General features: G+C 40.0%; 1 protein-coding gene across 1 annotated transcript; it reads right to left on the bottom strand.

Annotated features, from left to right (window-relative positions):
• Positions 1–8,078: 8,078 nt before the first annotated feature.
• On the bottom strand, positions 8,079–9,580 carry LOC123409744 (GDSL esterase/lipase At1g74460-like). The gene is made up of 2 exons (XM_045102606.1): positions 9,150–9,580; positions 8,079–9,043 (listed from the first exon to the last, which is right to left on the bottom strand). The coding sequence occupies exons 1-2, from the start codon at positions 9,516–9,518 to the stop codon at positions 8,342–8,344; spliced, it is 1,071 nt and encodes a 356-aa protein (XP_044958541.1). The 5' UTR covers positions 9,519–9,580; the 3' UTR covers positions 8,079–8,341.
• Positions 9,581–13,073: the final 3,493 nt, after the last annotated feature.

Raw genomic sequence — 13,073 nt, 5'->3', positions numbered from 1 at the left:
GCTAGTTGCGGGAATCATGGATGCAAACAGTTTTGGGTTGTAAATTAGCTAGCCTCTTGACTCTCTTGCCACCTCAATTAACCTTGGGTATAGTGAGTCACATGATCCAAAATTATGTACTATACTTTGTGAGGCCTATAAGTAACTAGTACATGCACTAGGATCTTGTAGGAGGCACAATTGGTTCAGGTCTTGTTTTGCCGTTTGAGCTTGAGACTCTTCATTTATCATCCTACTTCTTGTTTTGCATCTTAGGGGTTATAGTTAGTTATTTCTTGCTTTGCTTTATCTTTATACTTATTTTGATGGTAATTTGACTTGGATGAACACTCACCGCAGTGTGCGTTGCTTTGATTTGTCGTGTTTTGCTGCGTTCTAGGACATGCCTAGATCTCGCAGAAGGAGGTGTGTGTCAAAGAACCAACCTAACATGCGAGCTAGCCTCCAATTCTTGGTCTCCACAAGAACACGTACGCAACACACACACACAAGGTTTCTTCTCTGAACCTTCTCTTTGAAGAACACAACACACACACATGAGCTTTTTGTCTCTCTGAAGCTCTGTCTTATATTCAATAGGTATATATCATGATAGATTGAAAGTTGATGAAGGCTAATAAGGCATTTTGTTGTTCTAGAGATGCATGAGATTTGTTCAACCCTTTAGCTTGTGTTTGGATGAAAACAACCACAAATTTATCAGATAGGAAAATAACCGCAATTGGAATTTTCTTGCTCTCATGTGATCCCTTCTATTTTTCAATCTTTTGGGTGGTTCATACTAGCAAGGGTCCTTGCATGATCGATCTGACTAGTTTTTTGGAAGCCGCCTTGGCAGGAGGATAGCGAATACCTAAGATATTGAAGTGTATAAAGTTAATTACCTTTAGCACCACCACTAGTAGTATAAGTCATCTTAATTTTCTATAGAAGATCGTTAGGTATACACTACTGGTGGATACATAATATGTAGTCCTTAGAATTAAAGGTAGCAGCAGTAAATGAGTAGCAATAGTAAATGAGTCAAACAAAAATATCCATCTCCAAATGTCGGTCTATGTTCGATTTGGTTTGCTCTGCTACTGAAGCTCCTCTCTGTTCTAACCATTTTCGCACCAAATGCAAAATGTTTTGTATTAATTATGTTCCTAACTATTCTGTTTATAACCTATAGTTGTTGTCCTTCGTTCGGTGAAGTGTTGACTAGTCGAACTAGCTGCACGATGAAGAAGTTGGAACTTGCACCAAGCAAAGAGTAGCTAATTGGAGCTTGTTATCTTTTGATATTTTTGTGTATTGGAAAACCGGATACTATGTATTAATGTAATGTAAATCTGGGCATGGGCAGCCCGGCCCGGTGACCTGGCGTGAGCCCGACCCAAAAAACCTGGGTCGGGCCAGAGCAGGCTTGCAGTTCGGGTCGGGTTCAGGCCGGGCTTTCAAGCCCGGGCAGCAGTTCGGGTCGGGCTCGGGCTTGCACAAATCGCCATTTTACACGGAGGCCCAGCTCGGCCCGGCCCGGCTCAGAAATCCCCTTTTTAGTTTGTTCGGGCTAGGCTCAGGCCTGATATTTGGATTTTTTGGTCGGGTCGGGCCGGGCTCGGGCGTGAGATTTTTGGTTTGGGCTTTCCCAAGCCCGGCCCAAAGCCTGTCCCGACCCGGTGTACTCCCAGGTTTACTGTAATGTATCAAGTTTGGATGTATTGAGAAATATTCTGCATTTTTAGCCTCTGTTTGAATTGGATACTGACTAAAAATGAAGCATATACAAAACTGAAGAGTGATGACTCCTAATTTAAAAGGCCATGCCCGAGGCCCAAAAAACAGGTTTGTAAAAGCCCGAGGCCAAAAAACTGGACTGTAAAAAGGCCGAGGCCCGACAAGAAATGAAATTTCAAATTCCATAGTACAGGAAATGAAAACGTCAGTCTATCAAAAAAAGGCCGAATTCTTGGGCAAGGCCCATGTTGCTGACCAAAATTGACATGATTTTTTTATATAAGTGGGTTGAATTAATGGGCTTGGCCCATATAGATACCGAATTGGACTGGGTTGATTCTTATCAACGACCAATTCAATTGGCCGCGATTTTGCCACGTCAGCTTGCCACATTGGATCCAACGCGGCGTGGGCAGACTGCTAGTGACCAAAACAATTGGTCGTAGAGCGTACGACCTTTTATTTTGGTTGTAACCTTCTACGGTCATTTCACAAACAAGGTCGTTAAGTTTCATTAAAGATGGCCAACTTTTGACCAACTGTTTTTTATCACAAAAAGGTCAAAAATGAAACATAACGACCTTTCACGGACCAATATGGAGGGACACAAATTAACATATTCCTTGTAGTGAGTCTAGTTGCCCCAAAACTTTTTTATGATTTTTTCTGAACCAAAATAAGACCGGAGGCCACACGAGGGGCCCACCACATATCAAGGCGCGCCCAGGGGGTGGTTGCGCCCTGTTGTGTGGTGGGTCCCCCTGGCGCTCCCTAGCATCCCTATTCGTCCTATAAATTCACAAATATCCCTCCAAACCCTAAGGAGCAACATGAAACCGCAGCTGCACGCCTCTCTTATGTCATGAGGCCATCTAGAGCCCTTTTCTGGTGCCGTGTCGGAGGGAGGTCGATCACGGAGGACCTCTACACCAACCTTGCTACTTTGATGTTGATGTGTAAGTAGTTTACCACAGACCTACAGGTCCATAGCTAGTACCTAGATGGCTATCTCTCTCTCTCCCTCTCTTGATCTTTAATACAATGATCATCAGATCTTTGCTTTGATCTATCCGATGTAATCCTATTGTGCGATGCGTTTGTTGGGATCCGATGAATTGTGGGTTTATGTTCAGATTATGCATGTTAAAGATTTAATTCTTCTTTGAATTCTAATTATGATTCTTATTTGCATGATTATGATAGCTTCATAAATCTCTCCGGTCTATTGAAATAGTTTGGCCAACTAGATTGATATTTCTTTAGTGAGAGGGGTGTGTTGTAGTGGGTTTAATCTGACTAGTTTCTGTATATCCCATCGACAGAAAGGGACAAGATGAGTGTTTATATTGTTGCCACTAATGATAAAACGATGGGGTTAATTCATATTGATTGAGTTGTCTTTGTGTACGACATGTCATTGTTCTCCAAGCATTACTCTATTTTACTTAATACTCTAGATTCATGCTAGATAGTGGTCGACAGGTGGAGTAATAGTAATAGGTGCAGGCAGGATCAACCTATTTGCTTCTGGACATGATGCCTATATATATGATCATTTCCGTGAATATCAAATAACTATAGGCATTTCTATCAATTGCCCAACAGTAATTTGTTTACCCACCGTATGCCTACTACATGGGAGATGCCATTAGAGGAAATTACGGCTCCCGGGTCTATGCACTTATAAGTTTACAAACATTACAATTTCCTTGCTACTTTTATTTACTTTTCATTTCCTTTGCAATTATCAACTTTCATCTACACACTTTACTTGCTTGCAAATAATGAGTCCAAGGGGATTGGCAACCCTCTTGCCCGTGTTGGGTGCAAGTCTTTGCTTTTTTGTGTGCAGTCGCTGAAGACGGGGAGTGTGTTGTTACTCCTGATGGATTCATAAACCTTGGTTCTCTACTGAGGGACATACTTGCCTATATTGTGCTGCATCACCCGTTCATCTTCATGGAAAACCCAACGCAGATCACAAGTATGACCTAACTCCTCGGAAGGAAGTGGAAGAATGAACGACACCAGGTCCAGAAGGCGCCGCTCATTGAAGTCACCGCGGTGTTTGAATTGGCTCGGGCCAATGGCGGGCATCACCGCGTTGGCCTGACAATAGTCTCCATGCAGTCGCTCCACCCGCACGCCGGTATTGCTTGGTGTTGCTAATGCGTTGGTTTTTTCCTTCAAGTGTAAAGGGTGATGTAGCATAGTAACGACAAGAATTCCATCAGTTTGGAACCAAGGTATCAAACCAGTAGGAAGATCCACAAGACTATGTAAGTAGTACCTGCACACAAACAACAAATGCTCGCAACCCAACGTGTGTAGGGGTTGTCAATCCCTCGCGGGTAAGATAAAACTGTAACTAGATAGATTCATAGATGCAATAAAATAACGACAAGTACAACGCATCAAGGTATTTTTGGGTTTTTGATAATATAGATCTGAAAATAAAAGAGAAAATAAATTGGAAACGCAAATAGCAAAATAGATCTTGCAAATAGATGATGACAAATAGATCCGTGTGTTGTAGGTTTCACTAGTGGCTCCTCCCGAAAAAATAGCATACGGTTGGTAAACAAATTACTGTTGGGAAATTGATAGAAGAGCGAATAATTATGATGATATCCAAGACAATGATCATGTATATAGGCATGATGCCCAAGACAAGTAGAACGACTCCTGCGTGCATCTACTACTATTACTCCACGCATCGACCGCTATCCAGCATGCATCTAGTGTATTAAGTTCATGGAAAATGGAGTAATGCTTTAAAAAAGATGACATGATGTAGAAAAGATCTATTCATATAGGAACATACCCCATCATTTTATCCTTAATAGCAACGATACATGTGTGTCATGTCTCCTTGTGTCACCAAGATTGAGCACCGCAAGATCGAACCCACCACAAAGCACATCTTCTCATTGCAAGATAAAAAGATCAAGTTCGCCAAACAAAATCCAAATATCAGAGAAGAAATACGAAGCTATAATTATTAAAAATGGATATAATTTCATAGATCTTATGATAAACTCACAGTTCACCGGATCCCAACAAACACACCGCAGAAGAAAGAGTTACATCAAATAGATCTCCAAGAGACCATTGTACTGAGAAGCAAAATGAGAGAGAAGGCCATCTAGCTACTGCCGATGGACCCGTAGGTCTGATATGAAATACTCACACATCATCGGAGGAGCACCAATGAGGATGATAAACCCCTCCGTGATCGTGTTCCCCTCCGACAGGGTGCCGGAAAGGGATCTAGATTGGATCTCGTGGCTTCTGGAACTTCTGGCGGCTAAAAGATTTTTCGTCGACTGCTGTAGGGTTTCTGAAATATTTGGGTATTTATGGTGTCAAAAGGCGGTGGAGGAGGTGCCCGAGGCCCCCCACTACCCACCAGGGCGCGCCCTGGTGCCTAGTGGGCCACCTGGGCCCCCTTGGTGAGCTTCCTTGGTTCTCACGTTTCCTTCACGTTCAAAAAAATGTACAGAAAGTTTCGTGGCATTTGGACTTCATCTGATATTGATTTTCTGTGAAGTAAAAAACAAGCAAAAACAGTAAATGACATTGGGCACTATGTCAATATGTTAGTCCCAAAAAATGATATAAAATTGCTATAAAATGATTGTAAAACATCTAAAAATAATAATATAACAACATGGATAATAAGAAATTATAGATACGTTGGAGACATATGAGACATCAAGCAGCGCTCGGCCGGTACACCACTAGGTTGCCCTTCTCCCTCTAATTTTATATGTAGTTCTTTGTATTAGTCCATAGAGCGCCACAATAGCTCTAGATTTGTATGTGTGGATACCTCAAAGGTAACATACACTTCGACATTAGATTGGCGGATCATCGAGAAGAAATTCTCGCATATCGTTGGTATAACCTAGCTGTTGCAATCAGCGAGACTCACCAACTCTTCTTCTTGAATTTCGTTGGTGGATTATTAGTGAGATGATCGGTACTTGTATTCATATAGTGTTCCTGGTACTAATTTGTGCACGTATTTTTTCATTGTGTAGCACATTCCCGTACAATGAGCCAAAAATCCAACAATTACAAGATCATCCACAAGAGGCTTCTCACTGGATCCGTATGTGGCCCTTGTTTCAATCTGCCGAGACTACTAAGACGTTCTGAACTTTAGTGGTAGGGGTGGCTTAACGAGCTACTTGGCTCGTTAAGCTCGTGCTCTTTAAGCCTTAATTTGTTAAGTTTCTTAAGCTTGATGAGAAAAAACTTTGATTGGTTCTGTTCCTTTGAACCTTCAAATCTCGTGAGTGCTCATAAGTAGGGATGTAAATGGCAAATAAGTGATAGTCACAAGTCCCATTTATTTAGCTTTTTCTAGCTTCATAGTTCATTTTCCTTAAAAAACAAAATTTTAAAATACTAGATAATAAGTGGGTTTAAATGGGATTAAATGGGACCCAGTTTCCATCCCTACTCGTAAGTACTTTTTTGTCATTGATTGCAATATTTTGTTGATAGCTTACTAAGCTGTCCGCTTCGTAGAGCAAGTGAGTACTCATTTATTAATCGGCCCCCTTTTGCTTAATCTATGATGTGCTTTTTATGAAGGAAAAAATTTGACTACATGAGAAGGTACGCTAGTTATTGTCCCCTACATATTGAGTTCGGTCGATTAGATGGAATAGCAAAAGGGCCCGTGCGTTGCAACGGAAGAAAAAAACCATCATCTTCAAAGGCGATGACCATATTATGTTCATATCTCATCGCATGATTTCAAAAATTTGTTCATAAATGCAGGAAAATATTTCTTCCTTTAATTTTATTCACAATTCACAACTTGAAACAATGTTCATATTTTTTATAAAATATCATGGTTGTCAAAAACTTCGTAACTCGAAGAATTATTCTGAATTTCAAGAAACATTTTTTAAAATATACTATAATATTCCGATCCACCCTCACAATTAATTCTACAAAATTCACTCAGGTATATAATCAGAAAGACTCAGAAGCATTAGTATTTAACTGCATACATTCAATCATTCAGGAACAATTTTCCAAATTTGGGAACATTTTTAAAATTAAGATTTTTTTACTATTTATAAACATTTTTTTAATTCGAAACAATATTTTATATTACGAACTGTTTTCAAGTATTTTCTTGCGAATTGGCGAATAATTAAATTTTTGAATTATCAAACATTTTTTTAATTGCATTAAAGGAATTGCTCAAAATGATGGACTTTTTTTTTATTCACGAATGTTTTCTCCAAAATTACGATTTTTTTAATATGCAAACATTTTTACAAAAATCCCTTACGAACTGTTTTCAAGTATTTTCTTGTGAATTGGCGAATAATTCAATTTTTGAATTAGCAAACATTTTTTTAATTGCATTAAAGAAATTGCTCAAAATGATGGACTTTTTTGATTCACGAATGTTTTCTCCAAAATTACAAAAAAAACTATATGCAAACAGTTTTACAAAAATCCCGAACAATTTTTGACTTCGCAAACATTTTATGTTTTATCAAACATTTATGTAAATATAATTTTTTGAATTGCGAAAGTTTTTATTTATTCATTGGAATTAGAAAAAATAAAAAGGAACAAATAAATAATAATTAAAAAACTAAAAAACAGGCCCCCGCCCATGGGCTAGCCCAAATGGACGTGCTGTTTATTTTCCAACGAGCAGACCATAGTATAGCTGGTCCTATGTTTTGGCCGGCCCATGCCAGGATTCCTGCAAAACGTTTTCTATAATTTATCGGTGGCATTGGTAGGTAATATTAGACAATTTTGAAGGCAATTTTAATGAGTTACAACAGAAGCAATATGTGCTTTATTAATAGGTAAAGATAGATGGTCTGGGATGTGAGAAAACGTTGTCACTTTACAAGAAACTATGAAACTTGTTAGCACGCTCGTACAGTTTAACAAGCTGTTAAATCTCTTCATGAAGAAGCGAGCTATGACTTTAACGTGTCGACCTACAGAGCGTTCATCAAACTCGCGAGCTATGAGTTTTTTGTCCGGTCCTATCTGGTGGCAGCTGTCTGGAGACGGTCCTACTAATTTCGTTCAGCAGATTTAGATGATAACCTTGCAACAGTTTTTTTAAGTCTCACTCGACTGAGACTTTGTTATGCCTTTATACTATATTCCTTTGATCTTGCATGGGATTCGTAAAAATATATATATTTTTATATGTTTTATCACTTGACTGAAACTTAGTTAAGTCTCAAACGACGCATAAATTATGTAATCTTGTTTTGCAAAGATCTTATCGCCTTTCTCTCTATTGTACCAGATTTTAAAACTGTCATAATAAAAAAGGGTTGCGCATCAGTGGATGGAGAGGCTTAGGAAACCACTATTTTTAAAAGGAAATGAAAAATATCCGTGATATAGTCGTCTCTTATAAGATAGATGCATGATCCTGGCTTGCTGTTCTCTCAGACACACAAAAAAAATCATATCCAGGGCCCCTACATGCATCTATTCTCCATGCCGTTATGTGGACAGTATATATCATCCTAATTTGGTTACAGTCGAAGCAAGCACACATAATTCAGGAAGACCATGTCAAAGCGTATACATTTCGATGAGCGGCGTCCGTGGCAGGCTAGCTGGAGGTGCTGTTGGCAACGACTGTGATGTTGAGGCGCTTGAGCGTCTCGAGCGCGATGAGCTCGTTGGCCCTGTCCGTGGGGTGGTACTCATCCCAGAACACGTACTTGCTGCGGTCCTTGCAGAGCGTGGAAAGCGGGGTGCAGGTGAGCGTCGGCCTCACCTTGCCGAGCGTGCAGCATGGCGCGTGGGAGTTGTTGAAGCCGTGCATGTAGGGCCGGTCGATGATGTCCTGGAAGTAGTCGTACACGTCCCCGAACTGGAACGTCGCGTTGGGCAAGGACGCGGACAGCTCCTTGATCACGGCGCCGGCCTGCTTGTTGAAGCTGAGGGCGAGCTTGTTGGTAGACTCCTGGCACGCCGTGGACGACCTCTGCAGGAGCCGCTGCAGTGGGATGCAGCCCATTGGCCCCAGCCCGAAGAAGGTGACCCTCCGCGCGCCCAGCCCGTGGAGGAGCCTCAGCTGCGCCTCCAGGGTGGTGACCATGTACTTGACGAAGGTGTCGCCGTTGTAGGTCCACGAGTCGGAGTAGACCGGCAGCAGGTAGTTGTTGATGAAGTCGTTGGCGCCCATGGCCACCACGTAGTAGGCCTCGCCGAACAGCTTGTCTGCCGCCGCCTGCCCTATCTTCTCCCGCATGAACGCCTGCGTCCCCTGGAACAGCTCGATCTGCTTGTACAGTGAGAACCTCTGTATCTGCAATGCATGCATTCGCCACGGGTCTCGAATCATCAAACCCACGCGTTCTGTCATGATACTCCGGCGAAGGAGAAGTTGGCGAAGTGATGGATGGGTGTCTTACGAAGAGGGACGAGGTCTCGTTGAGGATGCCGCCGCCGCCGGACGCATAGTTGAGGCCGCTCTTGGAGATGACAGTCTCGTCAACCGACGGGTCCAGGAACGCCGGCGGCCGCGGGAGGCCCATCTTGTCGCCGATGATGTCAGCGACGGTGCGGCCGTTGCAGAACCTGCCGTTGGGCATGCCGCTGCCGAAGTCGATGCCGTACCACGGCAGCGCCGCGCGCGCGAGGCTCTTGGTCAGATAGTTGTTGTTGCCCACGTCCGACAGCGAGTCGCCGAAGATGAACTGCACCACGTCGCCGTGGGCAAGGCCCAGGAGCAGGGCCAGCGTCAGAGCAATGGCCAGCGGCGGCTTCCTCTCACAACCCATCTCGATCTGCAAGCACGTACTATTGCCGGCCTCTTACTCTACTAATCAAGTCCTGGTTAATCAGGAATGGACTGGATTTACATATATATATATAGACGGGGGTGTGCGGCCCGGCCGGGGAGTTGGGGATGGATGCACCTACCTACCTGAGATGCGTGGGGAGGGGAACTTTGAGCAAACTTAATTCGGTGGCAAGCTGAGGAGTTGGCCTAACCTGGCCGTTTACTGATGCGGCGGATGTCAGCCGGCGGCAGGTGATCCTCCTCGCATACAAAAATGTTTTGGGGTGATTGCCAGGCGTCAGCCGTTTGAAAACGCAGAAAAAACCACCGTTTTCCCGACCGTCAAAGGTGACTTATGTTACGATCTTCAACCGTGCCATCCATGCAACAGAAAACTCCTACCACCTCCGATCCAGCAACAATAGATAGTGATCTAAATTCCCTTATATCTCCCCTAATCTTTCTCTATCTCTCCCTAATAACAATAAAGCAAATAGGATTTCTGGTCGTCCGTCATCGAAAATATCCCTGAAGTTGGCATAAATTACCCACCATGCCACCCGTAAGTCAAAAATGATTCAGTTTTTCTTGAGTCACCACGCGACGCGTATTCCTTATAGAGACCTATGCCATTCTATATCAACTGTTGAACACTAGCGGGATGGAGTGAGCCTTACTCTTCTAACCTGAAGACCCAGGTTTGAATCCCTTTGCTCCTTTTTTTTAAACTTTTCTAAGCTTTTTTCCTTTTTTTTTTACTTTTCTATGCTTTTTTCCTTTTTCTAACGAGTACATGTTTCACACAGTGTAATAATTTGGTCCGGATTCTTTATTTAACTTCTCTACACTTTTTTGGTAGATTAAATACTTTTCAAAATATTCATATATTACAACTTTTTTCCTTTTCTAACGAGTACATGTTTCACACAGTGTAGTAATTCGGTCCGGATTCTTTGTTTAACTTCTCTATACTTTTTTGGCAGATTAAATACTTTTTAAAATATTCATATATTACAAAAATAGTTAATCATGTTAACCGTTTCAAAGTAGTTAACACTTTTTTTTACACAATAGACATTTTCAAGGGAATAAAAAGGCTGTGGCCGGCATATTATGGAGCATGCTGCCTATACATACTTTTTTACACAATAGACATTTTCAAGGAAATAGAAAAGGCTCTGGCTGGCATATTATGAAACATGCAGCCTATACATGTCCAATAGGCGCTGCACCGTGATTGGTTTATTAATAAGCGATCCGTTAAATTGCAACGAACGTGGGAGTGTCGCACTGGTTGGTGTGATTGGTTTATTCATAAGCGATCCGTTAAATTGCAACGAACGTGGGAGTGGCGCATTGGTTGGGGTACCAAACTTCTACATACACCTAAGATCCAGATATGAGTCCGGCATATCTCACTTTTTTGTTCGTTTTTTAAATCGGCCAAGTACACACATATGACTTGGCGGGAAGCACATAAAATGTAATTTGGTATTATATGTGAAGCAATTGTAATCTGAAACACGAAAAGATCAGTCTATTTCAAGTATTTTCAATCACTGAATCTTTTAGACCAGGCCAAGGAGAACTATACATTTTATGATTCTACATGAAAAACAGATATGGGGATGTATCTGGTGCACCGGATCCCGTTGCACATTCTAAAATGTTCAGAAAAATTCAAACAAAAAATTAGTGCATTGACACAACATAAATGTATGTTCCCACAAAAAATCAAATCAAAATTCAAAACATTGCCTATAGTGTCGAAATTGAAGATGGATCACTGTTTCTACTAGAGACGACGTGGACGATTAGGATTGATCACGTTTGTTGTTAATAGGTGGATATTGTGGGCGTATAGAAAAAATGCAATACAAATAGAACACCATGTATGTAAGGATTTGTTTTACCCGTTGCAACGCACGGGCAATTTTTGCTACTAATAATAAAACAAATACGGTTTCTGGTCGTCCGTCATGAAAATTACCACTAATGTTTGCATAAATTACCCACCATGCCACCGGTAAGTAATAGAAAACGTTTCGCAAATCCAAAAATCTTGGACTGAGCCGGCCCATTCAAAACCTCCTGTATTACGCTCTGCATGCTGGTAGAATATCCAGCACACAGTATGGGCCGGCCCATGCACAGGCGCCTGCTTTTAGTTCCGTTTATTTATTTATTTTCAGTTCCATTTTTTTTACATAATTTAGAACTTCAAATAATCTTTAAAATTTTAATAAACTAAAAATTATAAATCAACATATTTAAAAAATAAAATGTTTGTGACTTCAAAAACTGCTCGGGGTTTTGTAAAAAATGCTCGCATATACAATAAAATGTTTGCAATTTTAGAAAAAAATTTGTACAGTAATAAAAGTCCATGATTTCAAATACAATTCCATGCATTAAAAATTATTAAAGGCATTTAACAAAATGCTTTCTAATTCAAAATATGTTAATGGATTTAAAAAATGTCCTAAAATTTTAAAAATAGCTAATGCATGATTTGATAGTTTATTTTTTTATTTAAAATTTTCCATTGCATTTTATTTTATTTCTAATTTAAGTAATTTATAATTACAAAAACTTTTGCATATTAAAAAATAGGAATTTTGAATTAAAATGCTGACGAAAACATAAAATATTTGTGGATTCAAAAAAGCGCCGGTTTTTTATATTTTTTTTGCAAATTCCAAAACAATGTCCATGAATTTAATAAATATATTACTGATTTATAAAAATGTTTGTTTATTCAGAAAAACTTCATGCGTTTTAAAAAATGTTTGTGAATTTAAAATAAATCCTCCAATATAAAAAAATATGTTCGTCTTTTCTTGAATTGGTCAGTAATTCAAAAGAAAATATTTAAACCCGTTGGAAATATAAAGATTATTGACGATTTTTAGTAAATGTTTGTAGATTGTAAAAAATGTTCTCGATTTTAAAATTGTTCCCATATTTGTAAAATTGTTCATGAAAGATCTAATGTATGTAGTTAAACATTAATGCTTTTAAGTCTTTGTGAAAATATACCTGTGTGAATTTTGAAAAATTAACTGTTGGATGGATCGAATTATTATTGTATGTTTTTTAAAAAAAATTCTAGAAATTCAGAATAAATCTTTGACTTACCAAGATTTTTTACTGCCATGATATATATTTTTTGAAAATGTAAAGATTGTTTCGACTTGTGAATAAATTTAAAAGAAGAAACATTTTCTTGCATTTGTGCATAAAATTTTAAAATCAAACGATGATATGTGAACATAATGTGGTCATCATCATTGGAGATTATGTTTTTTTTCTTTCGTAGCAACGCACGGGTTATTTTGCTAATCTCCCCTAATAATAAAGCGCGCAACGCTTCTGTCCTCCGTCGTCGGTCATTTTGCAGAAAAGCCATCACAGTTTCAGTTAATTAAACCGCAGTCCAGCTTTAAGTCAGAACGAACCGTTTTCTGTCGTCTTGCAGAAAAGTCCTCATAGTTTTAGATAATCAACCCGCGGTCCATATTTTAGTCAGAGCCGAACCGTTTTTTGCATTTTA

Source organism: Hordeum vulgare, chromosome 7H (assembly GCF_904849725.1).
Source record: "Hordeum vulgare subsp. vulgare chromosome 7H, MorexV3_pseudomolecules_assembly, whole genome shotgun sequence".
Lineage (NCBI taxonomy): Eukaryota > Viridiplantae > Streptophyta > Magnoliopsida > Poales > Poaceae > Hordeum > Hordeum vulgare.
The sequence above is the reverse complement of the archived record's forward strand: the minus strand, read 5'-3'. Positions and strand labels throughout refer to the sequence as shown.

Bases quoted from the DNA above. Each gene is read 5' to 3' on its own strand.
- LOC123409744 (XM_045102606.1), bottom strand. From the start codon at position 9,518: ATGGGTTGTGAGAGGAAGCCGCCGCTGGCCATTGCTCTGACGCTGGCC. The intron at 9,044-9,149 runs GTAAGACACCCA...CATGCATTGCAG, and splicing joins ACGAGACCTCGTCCCTCTTC to ATACAGAGGTTCTCACTGTA.